The sequence below is a fragment of the Macaca thibetana genome, chromosome 12 (genome assembly GCF_024542745.1).
Source record: "Macaca thibetana thibetana isolate TM-01 chromosome 12, ASM2454274v1, whole genome shotgun sequence".
NCBI classification, from domain to species: Eukaryota; Metazoa; Chordata; class Mammalia; order Primates; family Cercopithecidae; genus Macaca; species Macaca thibetana.
This window is the reverse complement of record NC_065589.1, coordinates 65,295,527-65,319,699: the sequence shown is the minus strand read 5'-3', so window position 1 is coordinate 65,319,699 and position 24,173 is coordinate 65,295,527. Positions and strand designations below refer to the sequence as shown.

Sequence of the window (24,173 nt, the reverse complement as noted above, 5' to 3'; positions counted from 1 at the left end):
GATTCTAACTAACATGCACTCTAGAAGTGCTCCGGGGGCGGGGGGTGGGTGGGGGAAAGGGTTACCAAGTTTCCAGTATCGTATCCAAGATTCTTTTCTCTCTTGGTGGGAGTCTGTTACATCTTACTTTCCCTTCAAAATTGTTTGCCTTTTCTGGGGTTTTAATAATATTTTTAAAGTGCTGGAGTCTGAGCCACACTGTCTGGCTTATCTAATCCCATTTATGATCCTATAACCTTGAAGTTTGCCATGGCCTGGCTGTCAGCACCAGATTCTAAATACATAGGGCAGTGTGTTTGCTCCGTGGAACAGGAAATTAGTCAAACAGTTACTTTTCTGCAAATGTCCATAATTTATCTTGACATTTACAAGCCAGTAGTAGTTCTTAGACATCGAATGATCTCAAATCCCTCAGGGAGCAGTGAGTGGTTATCTATAACGCTGCCCTGTGCAGGTATTCGTGCAGAGCATCAGTGCACTCCATTCCATTGCAGCAGAAAGCTTGAGCACCATCACCCAGCGCTGGTCCAGTCTGTCTGTGCACTGCAGGTACAAGGAAAAAAAGAAAGCGTTAGCACCTTAATCCTTTTCAGCTGGTCCAAGCTCCATCTCAGGACAAATATTAATATCATTTTCATTTTAATCATGGCAAAGGTTGAAAAGAGCAACATCCAATTTTTTCAATCTGCTCAAGAGAAGACTGTTTTTGTGGTGAGAGTTTGCAAAATTCTGGTTGCTAAGGAGGAAAAACCTCATCTAAGAAAACAAACACTGCTGTGGTGAAATGCGATTTGAAAGTCTGTATTTCCTAGGTGTTAGACTTGGCAAGTTAGAAATAGTAAGGGTGGAGAAAGGACGCTTTCCGTGGATGTGCTCAAACACAGTAGTACATATTGTCAGCTCTGCAGGAGGTGTGCTGTGGCCATATGTGTGTTGCAGAGTGAAATGGAATAAACAGCTGCTGCCAGGAATCCAATTCCTGGCAAGGAGACAAACCCAAGTCCTCCTGTTTCCAAAATAAAAATCACCAGAGGGATTCCCCTTACAGCAGTTCCAGCCAGTAGTTTTATAAAAGCATAAAACATCACTGTATTGTGGTTTATAATAATCCCTTACATTTGTAAAGCATTTTACAGTTTACAAAGTGCTTTACATACATTATCTCATTTGAGCCTCATAACAGCCCTGGAGAGTACTAAGCAAGATATTGAGATTCTCTTTTCACAGATGGAAAAAGGAAGGTTCAGGGAATGAAATGGTGAGCCTGGTGCCCCAGCCTACAGCTATCCAGGCAGAGACGTCCAGGGGCTACACTGGGGGCCTTGGGGACCTAGTAAAGGGGTTCATTTTTGTGTAGTTGAGGTGCAAAAGCAACTTTACTTCTCTTTCCTTTGTGCAAGCATCAGCTTGCTCTATGAAAGGGCTTCTCCCACACTTTTTGAAGCAGCAAGGGAGGAAAGTAAGTTGTAAGGGAGCAAGTGGCAGGGGGAAAAGGTACTCAGCTTACCAAGTACAGAATATAGTTTGCCCTTGATGGCAGTCAAGGCTATTTCAGTTTCAGCATGTACTGCAGAGATTAGTCAAGGTCACCTCAGAACTGCCTGGAGGAAGCAGCTTCGATACTGTTCAATTGTTCTCAGACACCGTCACCTTTGTACACCCTTTGCAGAAAAACAGCCTTTTTTCCTAGAACTGCCAGGCTTGTGGTCGTGTGAAGGCAGATTTATAGAAAGAACCTACATAGCCTTTTATGAAGAAACCCCCTCTGACCTTAGGAATTGGTGAGATGCAGAATTGTCCTATTGTGTGAGACAGGGGACATCACGGGTGGATGCTATGGTAGCCCTGTTGTGGGCTGCTTTAGTCCTGAAATAGGGAACTGCTCTCTGGTAGAGACATAGAGACTTATCTGACATGTACCTGGTTACCTGATCAGGTCTCCGTGGGCCCGCCATCATGCCTTGGGATTTTGTGCTTTTTGGTTCTAGCTGCAGAATTTAGAAATATAAGCTAGTGGTTAAAACACAAATCCTGGAACCAAAGTGCCAGTGCTCTATGCTTACCAAATGTCTGTGGTGTCAGAGGTGTACCTTACCTGGAAACATGGGGCTACTAATAAAATCTGTTTCATAAAGTTGTTGTAAGAATTAAATGAGGAATTATTTGCAAAGTGTTTAGAGTTGTGCCTGGGGTGAGGCAGGTGCTCTATCTCAGCCCAGCTCCAGCCAGCCTCTTGCTGCTCCCTGACAATGTTTCAGTTATGATAGTGGTGACATCCCTCCTTCCTGTGTCAACTGTAACTCACTGTCTCAGGACCCCCCAGGAAGATGCACAAACCAAGAGGTATTTTGGCTCTTGCAGTTTAATCATGAATCTTTTCATGCTGCAAAGCAACCAGGGTTTATAGGGACACAATACATTTTAGTTGAGTTTATTTACATTGATGATGTTAAAGCAAAAATGGCGCCTACAAAATTTAAACAGGCAAGAAAGACTTTATTCAAGGCTACTGCAATAGGGGAGAGAGGCCAGAACTTAGTCTGAATTCAACTTCACTGGAAAACAGGGTGCTTTTGAATGCTGGAGTGAGAGGGAGATGTGTGGGCTGTGTTTGCTAATTGGCTTTACCCAAAGGAAAGCAAACTGCTCCTATCTTTATGACAGGTGGTAGTTCTACAACTTGGAGCAAGGCACCCACTGAAGTTAGGCTCCTGTCATTCCGCAGGATATGTTATGAGGCTCAAAGCTATCTTCTTTGATGATTATATTTCAAGGACATTGATCCTAGATCATTGAGAAACACATTTCTGGGTAGTAAAACTGGCAAGGGATGTTTTAAAAGATTTACATATATCTCAAAGGAGCAGAGAACAAATTTACAATTAAAAGTTTCCTAAAGAAAATACAGCCTGGGCAACATAGTGAGACTCTATTTTAAAAAAATAAAAAATAAATAGCCAGGCGTGCTGGTGCACTCCTGTGGTCCCAGCTACTCCAGAGGCTGAAGTAGGAGGATCACTTGAGCCCAGGAGGTCAAGGCTACAGTAAGTTATGATAGCACCACTGCACTCTGGCCTGGATGACAAATCAAGACCCTGTCTCAAAACAAAAAAAAAAAAAAAAGAAAAAAAGCTCTAAGAAAAGAGAGGTCAGAGCCTCAAATCAGGAAGAAGCCTGTCTGAAGTTTAGTTACACTGAGGGAAACATTAAGGCTGTCTGGGTCCTTGGTGTTTTAGAAATTGGGTGGTGATTTGATACAGAATGCCCCTTCCACAGAATTCCTTTTGAAGGTGAACACAAGAAGTGCAGTGCCCCTGCTAGGCCACAATAGGAGCCCAGCTTCTTTCAGTTACCTCAATGTCCGGTCTCAGCCTTTTCCTTTTTCAGAGGGCAGCTAACTCTCACTCACTGAGAAGGGAGATAGCCTCATTCTACTTTCTTTCTTGACCTCTCTGAGTCCAGGTCCACTTGATAAGGTGATGTCCCTCTCCTGGACCAAAGATTGACACTCTGTCCCTTCAGTCCATCCAAGGTCATGTGGTTTGGAAAAACCTATATAGCAGAGGAAAAGTCAAGACCCCTGCTAATTAGGACTTTGATCTGAATGTCAAAGGGGATGCACTTTAAAGATATAAGCCTGCTCACAGGAAGAAGACCCTTTGTGGATTCCTACTCCCAATCTAGATCACAACTAGCCCATCAACCTTCAGGTACACACACCCACTTCTTTCAGGAAAACTCCACTCCCAAATACCCCTAGTCATTTTGTCTGCAGAAACCATCCGGGACTTCAACCAAATGGTTAGTGATGGCTGTTCCTATTTAAACCTCACGAAACAATAAGGTGTGGGGTGGTCGGGGGGTGGAGGGTACTTCTTGTTGCATGGAGAAGGGTGGATCTGAAGTCTACTGGTCAGATTCATTTTTCAATATTTCTAACAGGGTGAGCTATAGGCGTGCTCATCCCTTCACCTCTTATGCTGTGTCTGCCAGTCTCATCCAATGGCCACATTCATTTTCAGGGATGATACAGTTTATTATTTATTTATTTATTTTGAGACAAAGTGTCGCTCTGTTGCCCAGGCTGGAGTGCAGTGTCATGATCTCAGCTCACTGCAACCTCTGCTTCCCAGGTTCAAATGATTCTCCTGCCTCAGCCTCCTGGGTAGCTGGGATCACAGGCACCCACCACCACTCCTGGCTAATTTTTGTATTTTTAGTAGAGACAAGGTTTCACCATGTTGGCCAGGCTGGTCTTAAACTCCTGGCCTCAAGTGATCTGCCCTCCTTGGCCTCCCAAAATGCTGGGATTACAGGCGTGAGCCACTGTGCCAGGCCCAGGGATGATAGAGTTTAAATTGATATTGAGAAGTATTTCCCAAATTTACAAGGTGCTTTTCCTCTTCTCTCTTCTTCTTTCCCCCTTGGGGCATTAGGCCCCATTTTTGTATAGGACAATGTTTGGTTTCTTTCCTGTTCTGCTCTGAGAGGGGAGCAGGGGAGAAGAAAATTATTGCTAGAATATTAAAAGAGCTATATTACCCAAGGGCCATTCTGATTCTCCTTTGGGCCTTTTGTGTATGGGGCTAGAGTAGGGCCCCAGCTCCTGCTGTGTAGCCCATGGGGTTTTGGCTATAGAAATGCTACAGAACTGTAGTTAAATTGTATTTTACTCATTCAAAGGAGCCACTTTCAAATCTTAAAGCACACCCTGATCTGCAGAAAATCAAACGTTAAAAATCAACAGATGTTTGAGCAAGAGGAAGTACACCACCAGAGGTCTCTTCATCGTTTGCCACATACAAGGCCTATGAGGGTAAATGTGGCATGCTCAAAGTAGCACAGATTTACACCAATGTTTGCCCAGGCAAAGTTTTCAGAAGAACTCAACTACCTTTAATGTTGATTCTAAAAGGGTGGTGTGTTCTTACAGCACCCGTGGTAAAAAGAGCATGAAGCTCTGGACATTTGGGGAAGAGACAAAGAACCTGCTGGATTGTCTGTGTAAGACACAGGTGCTGACCTGGAACTTACAAGAGGTGAAAGGACTAATCTGCATGGAAGGGGCCCACACTCTGCACTACAGAACACATGGGACGACACAGACCCAACTCACAGCAAGCCACATGTTGCCCACAGCAGGCCAACAGGCTAAGCATGTTGAAAGGGTTAATCACAGAGCAGTAACGTAAGAAGTCTATGTAGCAATGTGAACAGCCTCACAAAAAACGCCCAGCCAAGACCAGCTACATAGTTTTCAAAGCCCAGTGCAAAATATAAATGTGAGGTCCCTTGTTCACAAATTATTGAGAATTTCAAAACAGTGACAGCAGAGATTGAACCAAGCACAAAGAGGATCCTCCTATGTGTGGAGCCTTGTGTGACTGCACAGGTCCCACATCCAATGAAGTGGGGCCTGTGTCTCTAATAGAATCAATACAAATGTGTAGGGTATATCATCAAAACACTCTAATGCATTAATTTTACTTAGCGGGAAAGACCTTTGTCCTCTCCGCAGAGCAGCTATGTCAACAGAAGGAAAAGAGATGGGGTGGACCTTCCTGGGATCCAGGCTGAACAGGGCTCTCCTCACTCTGAGGTGCAGACTCTGATTCTCTGTCTCTTGCTAAGGTGATGGGGTTCCTATTTTAAACTATCTGCCAGTATGTGTGTCGGGTCTGAAGTTGCGTTGGTTCTGTGAAAAGGTTTCTCTTATACATGATTTCTTTCCCATCTCCCTCTTTCTTAACAAACACATTGCTCTTTAAGAGATTCAGGAAAAAAAAATTTTTTTTGGCAAGCTTTGTGGGCTTTTATTAGATATACGCTGTAATTTCAAACTGATTACATGATGTCTGGCTTTCCCTGAACCCCAATTCAATATCCTGAAGAAGGGGAAGCTTTATTGCAAGGCTGAGGCACACGCCAGGAGTGGGGTCTGGCGGGGAGCGCTGGCGCTCACAGAGCTGCTGATTGCTTTGGCTCCACCCCCTAAAATATCTGGCTGGCTGCGATCCTTCACCTCTGCGTTGCTTTTTACATGGACTTTTTCATCCTTTTGAACTATGTTTATTTTGCATTTATAAACTTTTTTAAAAAAAGACAAATCATTCACAATGCTACAACCTTAATACTCCAACTGCTTTCACTTTTCCACATTCTCTTACTGTCCTGGATTAATGTTTTGATTGTTGCAGTCATGCTGGAATTATAAATTTTTGTTCTAGTATAGTCAAATTTTAATGCCTTCTATGTTCATAAAGGTAAAAATCATTTGCAAATTTAAAGAACAGGAAGGAACAATAAAGCCAAGAAGAGGCCTTAGAATTGCCTGCAAATAGATGATAAAGATTATGCAATAGTTATAAACTTTTTTCAATAAAAGACAAATCATTCATAATTCTACAACCTTAGTACTCCATCTACCTCTAAAAGCTAAGTCATTTAGAGGCAGTGAGCCCAATAGAATAGAACTGAAGTGATTTTAGCGGTTACTTATTTTATAGAAGAGAAAACAGAGTCTCAGAGGTTAAATGACCTGCCCAAAGTTGCACAGCCCTAGGTGCAGTCAGGACTAAAGCGGGCTGTGAAGGACTTTTTCACATAAGCCGAACAATCCTATTTCCACACTAGTAACTTTCTGTGGGACATAAGTTCTTTGAGTGTCTATACTTTGTGGCATGAGGGAGTTGGAACAGATGCTTTTAAAAATCCTTCCAACTCTAAAATTTTGAATCCAACTCAAAATGAACACAATTGGATCCCAGCCTAGTCAGCCCAGGATTACCACACACATAATGAAAAATGTGGTAATGATCAGAACACTCACAATTTTAACAAGATGTTTTTCTGCAGTGGCTAACTGGATTCTTACAAAAGCTGAAGGCTGGATCTCAGACTGCACTGTGACAACACATCCGCTGTCAGACGGATCCACAGGCTGGTGCCGACACTGTAAAATGACTAACTCAGAGTAAAAGGAGGTGGTGTTCAGCAAACAAATGGAGGGGTGATCCTGTTTCCGGCAAATATCCTTGAGCTTCGAGGACTTTCCAAGCAGAATAAGGCCCCCTCTGCTGGTAGGATTTGTCGTCCACCAAAAAGTCAGAACTTGTTAGGTTTGTGAGAAAGGGGGGGAAAATCCTAATATCAGAACAGATTAAAGCGGTGAGGAAATGTGAAAAAATATATATGTAGTTTATAAAGTTTCAACTCTTCAGACAAGAAAACACAGTCCTAGAAAGTTTACAATCGTTTTCCCACAAATTTGTTAGGCAACATTCTCCTGAGGAAATTTTCACCATAGGTGGTGAAAATATCTGACTAAAAATATAAAGCTAGCTTTTTGAAAATACTGAATCAATAGTAAATAAAAATTACACTTTTCATCAGTGGAGAGTAGGGTTCTTCCCACACTCTCACGTGAAACTCTTTCATTTGCCTTTACCAAGATTTCTTAAACTTCATTCATTCAAATATCACTGTCATGCTTCTTGCCATAGCCTAGTACTATGTGTATTATTTAATATTTCTCCTTCAATAAAACCATTTTTATTTTAACTTCATCCTAAGCAATAGAATCCATGAAATTTCAGGTTTGATGCGTTAGGTATATATGTATATGCATATGTGTGTGAACGGGTACATAAACCATACACGATAAAATAAATACATGACTCTTGAAAAATGTTCATCTGTGTGCCAAATTCTTCTCCATTAATTATTGCATGTGTGTAATGTGCTTTACAAAACACTGAGGTAGCACCTCATGTTTAAGTCATGTAAATACAGTAGTCATAATTTCATCATTCCTTTAAAGGCAAGTTGTTGACTGCTTTTCTTCATCTGGTCTTGCCCTTCCGCCTTATCCTCTTTCTTGAGGCCTTTCTTCATCTCCTTTCCATCCTTTGACAGTCATTTGGTTTAGTATTCATATTTCCTTTCCCCAGTGTGGTGTGGAAAACGTCTTTCTCTACTGCCCACTGGGGACTGTGCCTCATTTGATACTGAACTCAGGGAAACCATATTGAAACAAACTGGCATTTGACAGGATGAATAAAAAGACCTTTGTATCCTTGTCATTTTCTAGGAATTGGGGCTTGAAGAATATTGAAAAGTGATGTTATTTCTATTTCATCCTCATAGTCAGCCTTCTCTGAGGAAATGGCACATAAACACAGAAAGGCCAATGTACAAAAACATGTTTAATAAATTATTTCTTGAGGAACAGAATAGAGTCTGTTTTTGTTCGGGCACTGTGAAGGCTGAAATAGCTGCAGGGAAGAATGGAGATGAGAAAAAGGCTGATCTTCATGAAATCGTTTCCTTTATTAAACATTCCTGTGGAATTAATTCATGCCCTGTTTCTTCAGTAAAGAAAGTGACCATTATGCATTTATGGCTGGATCAATACAATTCCCAGTTAGTCATAACTTGATACTGCTGTGAAACCCCAATTATTTACAGTGAATTATCTGTATTGAAGCTGACCCACAAAAGATCAGTTTTGAAACGTCGTGTCATTGTAATCTGTTTTCTTTTCTCTAACCTATTATATCATCTCTGTTAACTCTTAATAAGAAGTGAATAAATAGGTTGGGCATAATGGCACGTGCTTGTAATTTCAGCACTTAGAGAAGTCGAGATGGAAGCCTCACTTGAGGCCAGGAGTTCAAGACCAGCCTAAGCAACATAGTGAGACCCCATCTGTAAAATTTAAATTTAAATTTTAAAAGAAGTGAATAAACAGTTTTTCAACACAAAATATTACACTTTTAAGCAACTTTGGACGTAAAGAGCTCAGAAAGATTTGCTTCAAGTGCAAGCCATTTTATAATAAGAAGTGCATTACATAAAGTTACATAGAAAACTCTTCTCCCTAAGGAGAGAATTGCAGTGGCTAAATTTTCATTTTGGTAACATTTGCATAAGAGTTTCAGAATCATATGGAAGATTTTTACCAAGTAGCCTATGATAAACCAAACATGGATGAAAATGAAAGTTACTGCAGAAGTTTAAGCATATTCAATTCTAACAGCAGCTGATCCTGAAGACTGAAAAGCTAATATAAGACTCTGGGACCCATGGGGAGGAATGGGTTCTCCGCATTTACCATGGCTCCCCAAAGAGGTTCTTTCTGATGGCAAACAGATGGAAACCCCATAGAGCGGCAGATTCCTGCTGTGACTATCACAGGGCTACATCGTGCTTTGGAAATGACATCAGCCAGGAAATCAGTGACTGGAGTTTCAGATTTCATAGAAGGATTTTGCTTCGTTTTTTTGTAGGCCCAAAGATGGCAGGAGGAGGCAATAAATTCTGCCTTAGAACTTCTCCTGGTGGATGTTTAAATAGATTATATGAGTAAATCAACTGTCCCAATCCCCTGATGTGATGTGGACCATCCGGTTTGAATTTTAATTTCTAGCGTCCTTCTTTTAGAGAACCAAAATAAGCCAACAACTCAGAATAAGTTGGGCCTGATAAGTAGAATGCAATGCTGAGGGGGATTATCAGGAAGAACTAAAGTATTTACTTTTTATGAAGCTTTCCTTTAACCAGATTTACAGCTGGAAAGGGCCAAGGTGAAATAGTGCTGTACATAGATTAGCATTTCTCACCAGAGAATAGATTAGGTTGTCTCACTTCAATGCTGAAGTTTACTATACATGAATAAATGCTGCTATTATTTTCATTCTTTCATCATTACTGAGACTTTACTGAAATCACCTTTGCGAATGTGGAGGAAATTCTAAAATTGGGGAATAGGTTTTCTGTGAGTTGCTGTATGCATTGGTATTTACCTTGTGTTTTTGTCAAGAAGCAGTAAGCAAGATTTAGACTTAGTTCTTTGAGTGGAAGAATTTAACTCTCTATTTACTTCTATGTAAGTGGATCCTCCTCCAATGAATTCATATCCAATTTCATGAGTAGCTGTTGCAATTTCAAAAGACTTGATGAGCGGTTAATACTAATGAAGTCAAGGTTTTGGGTAACATCTTTACGAAGGTCAATTTTGTCCTACTCACCTGAACTTGAGGAGTGATGCCGGGTGTCAAGGAAGACATACTCCCAGAGTGTTTGGGAATATGCATAAAGATTCATCACCCTATGAATAATACTCAAAATGTATGGCCTATATATGGTGCTAAAAAAAAATTCAATGACACTTTAGATGATGAGGCATCCTTTATTTAAGGTGTGTATGTGGGAACTATCTCCATAGGTATACAGGACCACTCCAGTGGGATTTTGCAGTAGGGAAGAGTGATTGGGCTTAACTCCACATATAGCATGGGCAAGTGGGAATTTATAGCCAAGGAGCAGGGTGGGGGTCAATGGATGGAAAAGTACTAACAGGTAACATTAGGGCTAAGTGGGGATTCTGGCCAAACTGACATAACAGGATTCTTGCTGAAAGCAGGCTGGGATGATCAGACATACCTGAGGAATGGTGGAGAATGAGAGACCCAATAACATCTGGAGGGTAATCAGATATGAAGGAAGAGGGAGTCTACTAAGCCAAGGATACTTGTTAAAATTGGACAGTGCAGGCCGGGCGCGGTGGCTCATGCCTGTAATCCCAGCACTTTGGGAGGCCGAGGCAGGTGGATCATGAGGTCAGGAGATTGAGACCCCATCTCTACTAAAAATACAAAAAATTAGCTGGGTGTGGTGGCAGGCATCTCTATTCCCAGCTACTTGGGAGGCTGAGGCAGGAGAATGGCATGAATCTGGGAAGCAGAGCTTGCAGTGAGCTGAGATCATGCCACTGCACTCCAGCCTGGGTGACTGAGACTCCATCTCAAAAAAAAAAAAAAAAAATTGGACAGTGTAGGGACAAATACGGAAGTCCAAAAGTCAAGGCCTACTTGAAAAGTTCAGGGGAACCTGAGTAGAGTTCTGTGAAAGAGAAAATCTTTGTCAATGGTGAGTGTTTTCTGGGTGCTTTTAGAGACAAGAAGCAGAAAAATACGGCTCAAACAAGTTTAAACAATAAGATATTATTTCCATTCTACTGAAGACTCAGAGGTGGGTCAGGCTCCAGGATCATCAAAGACTCAAATTCTTTCTGTTTCTTAGATAATCTTCAAAGTCACCTTCACCCAAAGTCACCATGACCCTCCATCAAGGTCACAAACTGGTGGCACCAGATTCAGATCAACAATGCTAGATGAAGAAGAGGGACTTTTTCTTATATCCTTTTGTTTTTTTAAAGGGGTAAAGAAAGCTTTCCCAGCAGCCTTCCAGGAGACTTCTTGTGTCTTGGTAAGGATTGGGTCACATGCCTATTCCTAAATCAATCATGGAGAGGGAAATTATACTGATCAATTAGAACAGCCATTCTCAACCTTAGCTGCATTTTGAAAGCTCAGGAAAATACAGATACCTGGGTTCCACCCTCAGAAATTCTTTAGTTGTTTTGGGATGCAGCCTGGGGCATGTGATATGGTTTGTATCTGTGTCCCCATGGTTTTTTTACCTGTGTCCCCACCCAAATGTCATGTTCAATTGCAGTCCTCAGAGTTGGAGGTGGGACATGGTGGAAGGTGACTGGATCATGGGGGTGGATCCTTCATGATAGTTAGCACCATCCCTTTGGTGCTGTTCTCATGACGGTGAGTTCTCACAAGATCTGGTTGATTAAAAGTGAGTAGCACCTCCGCCCTCACGCTCTCTTTTGGTCCTGCTCCTGCCATGTTAGACGCCTGCTCCCACTTTGCCTTCCACCATGAGTAAAAGCTCCCTGAGCCTCCCCAGAAGCAGATGCTGCCACCCTTCCTGTACAGCCTGCGAAATCATGAGCCAATGAAACCTGGTTTCTTTATGAATTACCCAGTCTCAGTTAATTCTTTATAGCAGTGCAAGAGTGGACTAATACAGCATGAGAGTTTAAAAACTTCTCAGATAATTCTACTGGGCAGTCAAACATTTTGAGAACCATCAGTTTAGACCAAATGTTTGGGGGTGGGGGCAGAGTGAAGCTGGAGAATTCATACTGAATTATAAACCAATATAAGGCTGGGCACAGTGGCTCATGCCTGTAATCCCAGCAGTTTGGGAGGCCAAAGCAGATGGATAGCTTGAGCCCAGGAGTTCGAGACCAGCCTGGCTAACTTGTGAAACCCTGTATCTACACGAAAAGAAAAAAAAAAATTAGCCAGGTGTGGTGGTGTGTGCCTGTAGCACCAGCTACTCGGGTGGCTGAAGTGGGAGCATCGCTTGATCCCAGGAGGTCAAGGCTGCAGTGAGCCATGATCACACCACTGTACTACAGCTTGGATGACAGAGTGATACCCTGTCTCAAAATAAATAAACCAACACAACCATTGAGTATTATTAATTTCCAATGTAAATTTTAAAAAAACGTATGTGCATCTATAAATGCATACATGGGACTGGAGTTTGGCTTGGAGGAATCCAGATTTATAGGAAGAACAGATGAATATGGCTCAAATATTAGGAGAACAAATTGGGTGCATCCAAAGTCAACCAAAAGCATTTGTAAGCATGGTTATGATAATGCACAGTCACTTTTGACTTTAGCACAGCTAAACTAATAAACTAAGTAGAGGTGACAGTGAAGGAATTCAGGACATGCCACTCCAAAATATGCTGCCTTGGCATATTAATTATTTTGAAATAGAGGCACTTGAGAAACAGCAGGTAGAGGAAGGGCACTCTAATCTCCCCTTTTCTTCCCAAAAGCAGATGAAACTCCCAAGTGAAAGATACCCTCCCTATACCAGTACAAAAGAAACAACATGCTTATCACCAGAGACAGGGAGTTGAGGCTGAGAGAAATCTGTACAAACTTTGTTAAACTAACTTATCTTCCTAGTTACTTTTCCACAGTTTCCACCCTTTGTTCAAACTACTATATAAGTGCTTAGGCCTAGCCACTTCCTTGGGTCTTCATTGTCCTTGTGGGGGCTCCCACGTATGTGTAAACAAAATTTGTATGCTTTTCTCATGTTTAATCTGTCTTACATCAAACCTAGCTGAAAACCATAAGAGGACAGTGGAAAACTTTTCCTCTCCTACAACAGCAAATGACATTTATGAGTCTCTGAAAACAAAAAGAGTATTTTCATGTTCTTAAATTTTGAAAACCCTTCTTAGGTTCCACTATCAAATTGTATAGCTTTTAGCTACTTCAGTATTTTTAAAATTCCTTCTATGGAAGCCAAAGATTTCTTAAGAATTATTGAATGCATGATTTAAAAAAATGTTTTAAAGAAATTTCACTGGTTTAAAAGCTACATTTGAGTGAATCGGAATACCCCAGATTAAGTGGCTCTAAAAAAAATTCAGATCTTTTGATTCGTTCCATTTATTCATTTTTCATCATTTCTTTAGGTTGAGCATCAGGGTTATTTTATTCTCAAACATGTTGCACCACAACCTTCACGCCAACATAGAGCAGCCACATGGTCACTACTGTGTGTGTATAGAACAGTGGTTCTCAACCTCGGCTACACATTAGAGTTACCTGGGGCACTTACAAAAAACCTGATCCCTCCTCCCACTCCCATCTCCATAAATAGAAATAGAATCTTTAGGGGTTAGAGCCAAGGCATCTTTACTTTTTAAAAAGTTTACCCACTGATTCTCATGTAGAATGTGGACTAAGAATTATTAGTACAAAAAAGAAAAAAGAAGGTAAATAACAGGGACTTACTCGTGGCTCAATTGCTTGCTTTTAATTTTTCCTCCCCAAAACCTAAGCTAAAATGAGCAATCAATCTCCTGGAAGAGGGTGTTTAGGAGTTTAGCTCAAATGGACTTTGCAAGTAAAGGTAAAGCCTTATGGGGCCTCAAAAGTCTCTGGTAACACTTTGTAAATACTTGTGAAATCAGCTGGCTTTAGGCTGGGATTTTTGGATGAGTCACAGCTCTTTGCACTTAAGATGCAGACAAGCCTTCTGATGGCCATTTTTACATGTTTGGTGTCTGGAAACTATAATGAAGAGAAGAAAATCACTGACTTGAAGAAGGATCATATAAGGTGATTTTTTTCAAAGCGGTGATGAAACAACAGGTGAGTCAATAATCTTTCCACCCAGCCCAGATTGCACTGCAGCTAAATCTGTGCTGCTGCAAACAGCACAGCACACCTGCTCAGGAACCCTCAACATACTTTTGTAAACCATAGCATAATTTAGGCCAGCCCTGGAATGTTCTCACTAAGTGTATTTTGGAAAAAGCCTATTAAATCACCGATTAAATCATCAGCAGGAACTGAAGTGGCAAAAGTCATAGCTCTGGGAAAAGAAATGCCTAGCACTGATAGAAAAAATGTGTAAAGAAAGCAAACAAACAAATAAAAACAAAAAATACCTAAGAGAAGGTGTTCTGGAACTGAACTGGGATTTGCCTTCCTGGCACAATAAGGCCATACATCCACACTGAGGTTTGCAGCAGGAGAGAGGAGGACATTTATTTGCAGAGTGCCAAGCAAGGAGGATCAGGCAGTTCTTGCTTAAGTCCTGACTTCCCTTATGGTTTGCAAGCAAGAGTTTTTTTAAGGCAGGGGTAAATTTCAGGAAAGCAGATGTTACAGGCAAAATTGTAAATCAATACATGGAGAGTTTACACCCTGGTTTGGCCTAAAAGGGCAGGATATCTTGAAGTGGGGACTTACCAATCACAGATAGACTGAAAGGTTTTCCGATCTGCAATTGGTTAAGGAAAAGAAGGTTTATTTAAAAATTCTGGGGTCAACAGAAAAGAATGTAAGCTCTGGCTCCTGGGTGTGGGTTCCTCCAGGCACCTCAGAAAAAAATTTAGACCATAAAGAATGGCAGTAAGAGTTCAGTCCTCAGTTCCCCCTTATCTGAGGTCTATGTGCAGGCAGATCTGTTTGGTGGGGGTCTGGATTTCTGAAAAACAATTCAGGGACATATGTTAAGATGTTATCTCTAGTTCCTATAGAGGAACCAAACATCCTGTGATTCCAATTTCCTTGGCTATCGTCTTAAGTTACTACTACCTTCTTGCTTATCAAGTTGCTTATTTACTTTTCAGGGCTAGCTAGGTGCCTGGAACTTCCCTTGTAGGAACTCAGGATTTTCCTTTATTTCCATACTTGGAGGGCCCTGTAGGCCCCTAAGAGGGGTCCTGCTCTGTCTAAGAGAAATGTGGTAGAGTGGAAAGAGCATGAGAATTGAGCAAGATGCCCTGAATTCTGATCTGGGCTTTGCCTGGATCCTATTTGGCTCTATCATATTATCCTGGGGAAGTCATATTAATCTCTCCGAGCCTCAGTTTTATGATTCAAGAGATGAACTGGTCTAAGCCCTCATTGTTCAGACTCTAGCTGCAGATACATTCCAGATGTTTATCTTAATCCTTAATTTGTAATTTAAAAGAACCTATTTAGGTCATATCTACAAATGTAAAAAAATCACATTTATGATTTCCCATTTTATATTTTACATGATTATTTCCAGAATCATTTTATAATTTTACCAATCATATCATTAGAAGTCTTACATACATTGTCAGAAAAATAGTCTCCTTAGTTTCTGAAACTACTTGCAGTGTCTTAGTCAAATCATGTAAAGCTTTCCTCTGTTCTTTGGCATTTTAACAGTTTAATGGTAATGAATCAGTACAAGAACAAAAGTTCTAGAAACAAAAATATTGTATTAACTACGGAAAAAATTTTTGCCTTTTCCAGTAAACATACAAAATAATGGCACTCCTTAGCATATGTGAGTATGTGGTATTGACTTCTAATTAAATATTTTACAGCAAAGTGTTGCTGTTATGGTTCAATTCCTGAAGCTTTCTTTTGCTTTACAATGTTAGGGAGTGACCATCTCTTCCTATGGTACTTCATGACTTAAAAATGGAACAGACACTTGATATTCACAAAAGTATATATTCTCCTTTCCATATATAAAGTACATAGACTATAGTATATGGTTTTGGAAATTTTGGAAGAACTGGGACTAAGAGGTTGAGTTTTCACAGAAGAGACTCTGGTCAGAAAAACTAGCCAGTAATTTACTGTTGAGACTTAAGATCTTGAGAGTTTGTGGGTACTCCACGGACACACGTTTTATAGCAGATGCCATGAGTACTGGTGAAACTTTTAGTCATGTGCCCTTTATCTTAAGCATTTGACTCTCCTAATGAAATAGTTGAAAATAAAATAGCAGCAATAAATGCTTTCCCACATACTTTTTTAGGGTCCTGTTTGCATAGTACAATTTTAGCCATGTGCTATTTTGACTTAGGGTATTCAGTCATTGATATTGATGTGTTTTATTTCACAAACGTGCAAATTTCACTTTTGAACAAGGACTTGGGCCCATTTTATATGTTCACATGATATTAATATTTGCAATCAAGTTATTGGCAGGTCTCACTTAAACTAATGCTTATTTTTCACATTAGAAATGTACTTATAAGTCTATATTCTAATAATTTTTCCTTATGAAGCAATTCCTTTTCTAATAAATACACATGATGAGTTTATAGAAAGGATTTTAGTATGTGGTGGATCAATCTTGGCCCAAATCCAAAGGAGCTGATTTAATTAAACAACCAAAAGAACCTCAATTAATAGTGGTATCAAGTATCAAGTAATCACCTTGTAAAGACTCACTCCCCAAGAGAATATTAAACACTATACCTATGGCCAATAAATTAATTACCTTCTGGCTAATGTCTAGCCCTATTTTTCAATATAAAATGATTATAAATTACAGTAAGGCAAGTGTCCTCTAAAGTTGAGTACATTTAATTTCCAATGTTACAGAATTCAAAATGATACAAATACTGCATGTCTTTAAAATTTCAGTCTGTTTTTCTATTGAGTTCAAAAAGTTTAAAAGATGGAGGTTACCACAAATACATATATATAAAAAGTTCACTCTATTCTACAAATTACATAGATCTAGTACTTTTGGTGAGTCCTCTTAAATTTTTTTCTGGCATTGCCAATCTGAGAGTCACTTTTTATCAATACATATTATCTCGCTTTGCAAAAATGCATTTTTAAAAGGTTTCAAAAGTCACCTTGATAATCATAGTGCTCACTCACCTGACACTTACTGCTAAAAGGTTGTTATGCATCTTTTATACCTGGTTGAGGTTCAAATTCCAGCTAACAGAGAAAAGTGTCCCTATAATTGACAAAAGGGAAAAGATTAAAAAGGGAAAGAGAAGTGGGTGGTAAGAAAGATAGATTTTTCATTTCTTATCTTGTGATACATTCTGCAGCAGTAAACACCACTATCTCTTAAGTAGACCCTTTGAAGGCAGGGGGAGAAAACACTCCAAGAGAAAGCTTTAAACTAGAGATTGCTTTCCTATTCTATGTGGCTTTGACCTTTTGGAAAGTGCATGGCCTCTTCTCCTTGAATTAAATAAAACAAGAATATAAGGACTGATGATTTGATTTAGTGAGTTAGTTACGGGAATAGTTTTGGCATCTCTTATTTCCATTCTGTTATCCATTACCTCTGTTCTGTTAATGGCAGCAGACACTTGATTAACTACTGAGATTTGGACATGAAGGGTATCCAAAGTGGATTGTGAAGTATGTCATTAGCTAAATCTCCATTACGTCTTCACTTCACCTGTTCCTGTTTCCAGATTTCTGGCAGACTGGCATCTAAAGGGCTTCATGTTAGAAGCAGGAGAGGCTCTAAATATTTCAAGAATAATTGAAGAAAAAATACACATTATAACAGCCTGTCAATTAAACTACTGAATGGAAGGGTCGTTCATCATTTTTGGGAAGGATTAAAAGCAAATCTCCTCTTCCCCAACAAAAACAAACATTAATACAAAAACTAAAAGAGGAAGTTAAGAGAGTTATACAATTTCTAAATAGCTATAAAAGTATTAATTTATGCACAACCATAACAGAGACTGGGGGACCACTCTATATATATTCATAGCTAGAGTTGTAAGCAAAAATTGCAGGTAAAAAGGCAAAAATCCAAATTTCTTATTAATAATCAGTATAACATCCAACAGTAACAATCACCGACTGTAGGGGTTAACATTTACTGTAAGCCAAAATCCTAGAAAACATTAATATAAAATACAATTATATATTTCCTGGCTGATTTGCTTATATATCTAGGTCATAAAGAAAGAAAGGCAACTTATTTCTATATGGCTTATACGAAATAAGATGTTACAGCCAAAAGCAATTGTAAAGGCTTCTGATCAAATGATTGTGAAACCCCAAAGAATAAAGGAATTTCTGAAAGCCTAAAATTAGAAGGTATGGAACTCATACCTTTAGGCTTCTCATTCTCAGTTCAGTGCTTATTTTCTCCTAAAAAATTAAAAAGTAAAAATTAAAAATTTCAGTTTTTTAAAAACTGAAAATATTAATAGGCTTCCACACTTAATATATGTTGTATCCACAAGGAGGCAAAATCATTTCTGTAAAACAAAAAATAGAACATGAAGAAAAACTTTTATTATAAAACTTAAGAAGCAACAAATCAATCAAATTATGAAAAAAAATTACGTCACTAACTGAACCTCATAACCTGAAAAGAACCAAGAAAAGAAATTCCCATTATACTTGAACTTCTAAAACGGCTTAAAGAAGGTCTAAACTAGACTTTGTTGCAATCCAGAAAGTTAAAGGACTAAAAAACTGGAGAAATAGAGTTAAGAATTCGATTTATTACACAGCACAGTCTATCTTGAGATAGCAAAATAGACATGGCTTTATTTGCTGATTGAGAAGTGGTCCAGCCGTTGCCCAGCAGTCATTTACATATCAGTGACCAAATGCAAACATACCCGTACTAACAGTGCTTTGGTCCATGACATACCCTTTTGACAGCCCAAAGCTGAAATATCAACTCTATCTGGGGTTTCTTTCTTATACAAAGATGTCATCTAGCAATTGTTGCTTGAGGGCGAGACCAGATGATTGTCACTAGTAGGAAGAAAGCAGAAGTGATGCAGCTTACACTGCATAGTCCTTACTCTTCTGTATTAAATGAAAAAGTTGCTCAAACATAAACTTGTTATTATAAAGTGGATAAAATTCAAAATAAGACAAATATAAAGATGCCAAGGCTAAACACAGATAAAAAAAGTGTGATAGGTAAGAAAGCCATTTTGAAAAAAGCCACTATCAGCCATAACTACTTATTCCATCCTATGATCTCATAAATCAAAGCTTTCAATTGTCTGGACTCATCTGTGACTGTATTCTTCCCAACATGCATTCTTTCTTCTTCCAGGGGTTGTTCAATAACAGCAGGTATGTTTGTGCCATAAAGTTCACAGTGTCCTAGAAACTGGACACATTCTTGAATAACACTGTCATGAATGACTATCATGTGTTTTGACATGTTTTCTAACAAGGACAGGAAGCATCTTTTGGCATAATACCAGGTATCTGTTCCCAGCTTTTTATTATAAGGCTCCAAGCTTTTGATAACTCGAGAAATACCAAACTCATAGTTTCCTTTGGCACAATAAAGAGTTCCTATCACCAAATTCACAATGCAGAGATGGTACATTTTCCTATTTGGGTCATCATAAGAGAGCTGCTCTTCCTCCTTTTCAATCTTCCTCATCAACTCCTCTGCTTCTTCATTTTGACTTGTCATAATATAGGAAACACAGAGATTAGCCAGTACAATAGCACTGACATTCAGGATGTTATCATAATGCTTCTTGACTATGGGTTCATAGAAACCAATGGCTTCTTTGTATTTATTTTCTTGCATGAACAGAACATGAGCCACATTCAACTTCCACACATCATGGTCGTTACAGAATTCCACAGATTTGCGGAAGATCTTTTCCACCATTGGATAATTTTCAAGGTTCCAGTAGATTTTTGCCTGAGCCATCAACACGGGAATATACTTCTCCATGGTTTCATCATATTCATTCACTGCCTTTTTGATAGCTTCATCATCTCTATTGTGTCTTGCTTCCTGTACTTGCTTGGTGAGTCTCCGAAGCTGCTCAGTCAACATGCCTGCTAGCCCATCAAGCTTAATGAAAGCCTCTTCAGGAGCTGTCTGGCAAGTGATCACGGCATCCAAGAACTCATAGAGATAGGGTGTGAGGAACTTATATGTCAAATGGGCATTTTCTGCCAGGACATCTGCTGCTAGGTCAAAATACTCATATTTACAGTAGAGCAGCAACAGGTTGCCAAAAGTCTCTGGAGGAAAGGGATTCTGTTGGAGCAAAAACTGTAGCTTTTCAAACCCTTCTGTAGGCCTGGCATCCATGTTCATTAGTGCCTGGTTGTGTAGGGTCACAGGGTCCAACTCTTCCTCTGCCCTGGGTGGCATGTCAGTGAGGGTTTCTTGGGCTACCTCATAGTTTCTCAGTTGGTATTCTATAGCTGCCTTAAGGTTGAAGGCTTCCACCAGAGCAGTCTGATGCAGGACTAAGGTGTTGCCAACACTGCGAACATCAAAGCCCTCAGTGGTCATGCCCACACCTAGCTCAGGGTGCTGTCGGATGCCACGCTCAATAATCTCAGCAATATGCTTCAGCGCTGAGGCATACTGTCGGCTGCTGTAATAGGCCAAAGCCAGGTTGTAGGAAAGGTCAGGCTGGTAGCCCGAAGCCTGCAGGGCGGCAAAAAACTTGGAGCATGCAGCTTCATACTGTCCCTCCTTGTAAAGCAAACAACCCAGGTTGACCTGGCCATCGGTCTCATTCTCGCCCCCACTTTCTTCTCCCCCTTCCCCACTCAGCAGCTGCTCCACCAGGCTCCTGGACCCCGGCAGATCACCCTCACTGTACTTGATGGCGGCTTGCAGGCGGAGGACCCGGCTGTGGTAGGCGGGGTTATCCAGGAGAAGGAAGGCGACCCGGGTGGCCTCCGGATAAAGGCAGGCCTTGTACAGGGCCTGGGCCTGGTACAGGCGGTACTGCTCCAGTTCCGGGTGCAGCTGGCCCAGCTGCTCATAGCACTCGGCCGCCAGCGCAAACTCCTGCAGGCGGTAGTAGCAGTAGCCTAGCAGCGACAGGCCTGCGCGGCTCCTAGGGCTCCGCTGCAGCTCTCGGCCCAGCAGCTGCACCGCCTCGGCGTAGCGGGCATCGCGGATGAGCCGGTACACTACTGCGGTGAACTCCCCGTCGGGGATCTGCGCGCCGCTCAGGCCCGCCATAACCACCACGGCTGTTATGCGTACGGTTACCACGACAACAGGGCAACCGGAAACGGAAGACGGCCGGTTACTCTGCCACGGAAGGAGTCTGTTAGGAATTAAAAAGGGACCATTCTCGTTAGTCTCTCAAGTTCGGTTTGATCTTCAAAGATTGTGGACTGCAGAGTGGCGGCAGTCAGAAGGGGAAAGACTACTCCAGGCCGTTCAGAGACTGAATCTCCCCGTCCCGGCATGCATCGTTCCTGTGGCGCCGCTGCGCGGGCGTGGCCGCACTGCATGCTGGGAGGCGTAGTCCCTGCTGCACCCACCCGACCCGCGGCCCGTGGGGACGAACGGTCACCTGTCTTCCCGTCCCCCTAAAGATGAGGGGCGCTCTCTGTGTCTGTTGTGCCACCTCGGTCTCTAGCGCGGCGGTGGAAGATTTCCGGCCCATGTTCCTGGCGATTTTGAGCCTTGTATGCGGTGTGGTCTATACTAAGGCTGGCGTTTGGCTTACTTTACGCCATTCTCCTGGCTCAGCCTCCCGAGTAGCTGGGACTACAGGCGCCCACCACCTCGCCCGGCTAGTTTTTTTTTTTTTTTTTTTTGTATTTTTTAGTAGAGACGGGGTTTCACCGTGTCAGCCAGGATGGTCTCGATCTCCTGACCTCGTGATCCGCCCGTCTCGGCCTCCCAAAGTGCTGGGATTACAGGCTTGAGCCACCGCGCCCGGCCTTGGCTTACTTTTAATAAAGTAGAGATTCGCTAGTAATAAAAGGACCTTTCAATAAAAGGAGCGGGATGGCAAAAGGGAGTTAAGTCCTTGAATTCCCTTGGAATTAGAACAGGTTCTCATTATGCTACCCCGAGGGCACAGTTTGTAAGAGCACAATAGAGCAGCAAACAGAAATCCTTCTTATTTTGGTGGTTCCAGAGGTTAATGAGGAAAAAGTGCTGTGAATCTTATTGGTACTGGGAGAGGATCTATTTTTGATCGCAGTATCTGTCCCTTTCCATGACAAAAAATACTACTGAGTATATGTTGGCGTTTACACTTGGTTGTATCCATTGCTGTGGTCCTCCAACCATCTCTGCCGATAAGAAACCAGTATCTTTTGTCATCTCCCATGATATCCATTGGTCTCTCTGGCACCTAATATAAACCTAATCCAAGTAAAAGTGTGTTGTTTGCTACATAATTACTGCAAATCCTTTGTATGCATCCATAATAGTATTACTGCCCATCAATCTTTTCTATATATAAACTTCACAGCTATCATATGGTTGGTATGTCAACCATATCATATAGCACCTCTATTATAGACTGTTTACATATAGTATTTCTAATTTGAATAAGCAACCTGCATTCTGCATATTGCATATTAAGTCGGAGGGCTTGAAAGGTTTAAAGATTTAAGTATTATATTATTAATTAAATCAAACTATTAAATTAATAGTTTGTTTAAGGCCACACCTAGGTAGGTAGGGGCTGAACCATGATATCCAGTAACCAATTTCAGTAGGAAATAGTGACTGATGAATAACCCAATCCATGTATCTCATGTACATGAGTTTGTAAGGGCCCGTTGTTTGGTGCTAAGTGTGTATAAGGAATATTATTGTCTTTGTTTCTCCTTTAAAACAATGAACTAACTTTGTGTAGGTAGTAAACTTTGAACTTCTAGGCCTTGATTCCAGCTGTGAACAGATGTGACTAGTGGAGTCGTGTAGCTCGTATTTACCCAGTATCACTGGAAGGAGATTTTTATAGGTGTGTGATTGCTCATATCATCATATGGCTGACTTTATGTACTTACTCAGTGTTCTCCCTTGCTAGGAATCGGCAGAGTTGTGTCTTCTTGGCTGGAACTAGACAAGGAGCTTCACAGTGCATCAATTCCAAGAAAGGGAAACTGCATCCATTTCAGAAGGATTGAATGGGACTTTGGCTCACCTAAGATCCCACAGAAAGCAACTGTAGAATATTACTATAACTCTATTCTGAGACTTCTTTCAATCTGATCTTTTGGTGAGCCCTTTTAGAGTCTTAAGCCCAAGGAGGTACATTGGTAGAGGATACTGCTCAGTAATAAATTGGGGGAAAGGGTGCATAGACTTCTTTACAGCTGGCTGCCTGATGGTTCTCCCTTGGGAATTTAGGCTCAGTATTTTATTTATTTATTTATTTATTTATTTATTTATTTAATACAGGGTTTGTTCTGTTGCTCAGGCTGGCATGCAATAGTTCACTGCAATAGCTGGCATGATCATAGTTCACTGCAGCCTTGAACTCCTAGGCTCAAATGATCCTCCTGCTTCAGCCTCCGGAGTAGCTGGGACTGCAGGTACACAACCATGCCTGGCTAATCTTTTTAAAAAAATGTTTTAATAGACATAGGGTCTCACCATGTTGCCCAGGCTCATCTCAAACTCCTGGCCTCAAGCAACCCTCCCACTTTTGCCTCCCAAAGTGCTGGGATTACAGGTATGAGCCACTGTGTCTCACAAGGCTTAGTATTTTAATATTCTTATGTATGTACTGTTACCTTAGGTAATTTGTTATTAAATTAAGGTGAGATGACCACATGGGAATGGGAAATTGCCTTTCATTAGTCTTTCTCTCTGTTTTGCAGGGTTGTATTTACATCATCTTCAAATGGCTTCTTGAGAATGTATGAAAAATAAAAGGACTATATTCTCCTCCAAATTTCTGGGATCCCTACCAGGATTCAGTTGGGGTTCTCCTCTTTATGTGGGTACCTGTGAGCGTGGTGGCTGAAGTGGGCAGGAGGGAGGCCATTCTGTGTCTCTTCCTCCTTATTTCATGTGAGGCTGCTCCAGAGGCCTGGCTTGAAAAAAGCAGGACATTCTGCTTAGACAGATGGAGGGCAGGGTCATTTTCAAAATGAAATGAGTGCACAAATCACACTGTGAAATTGGCATGACCATCACTGCTGCTGTGATAGAATGACTTTTATCTGGTCTCTGATAGGCAGTTGGGGAATAGATTAGTTTTGTTGGGGGTGGCGGTGAGGGAAGGCCGTTTAATGATAGAAATTATGGAAA

General features: G+C 41.0%; 2 protein-coding genes and 1 long non-coding RNA gene across 3 annotated transcripts in view; 1 reads left to right on the top strand and 2 right to left on the bottom strand.

Annotated features, from left to right (window-relative positions):
• NFE2L2 (NFE2 like bZIP transcription factor 2) overlaps positions 1–24,173 on the bottom strand; it is a 598,880-nt gene that overhangs the window by 368,119 nt on the left and 206,588 nt on the right. The gene's annotated exons all lie outside the window — the stretch shown is intronic.
• Positions 16,730–21,381, bottom strand: IFT70A (intraflagellar transport 70A). Its single transcript, XM_050750552.1, has 2 exons — positions 18,263–21,381; positions 16,730–17,135 (listed from the first exon to the last, which is right to left on the bottom strand). The coding sequence occupies exon 1, from the start codon at positions 21,126–21,128 to the stop codon at positions 19,131–19,133; it is 1,998 nt and encodes a 665-aa protein (XP_050606509.1). The 5' UTR covers positions 21,129–21,381; the 3' UTR covers positions 16,730–17,135; positions 18,263–19,130.
• Positions 21,314–24,173, top strand: part of LOC126932092 (uncharacterized) — a 34,874-nt gene continuing 32,014 nt past the window's right edge. Inside the window, exons 1-2 of the long non-coding RNA XR_007718103.1 lie at positions 21,314–21,583; positions 22,945–23,136. This is a non-coding gene — a long non-coding RNA (uncharacterized LOC126932092). The remainder of the gene's footprint in view (positions 21,584–22,944; positions 23,137–24,173) is intronic.

Excerpts from the sequence above, each read along its gene's own strand:
- IFT70A (XM_050750552.1), bottom strand. The coding sequence starts at position 21,128 with ATGGCGGGCCTGAGCGGCGCGCAGATCCCCGACGGGGAGTTCACCGCA.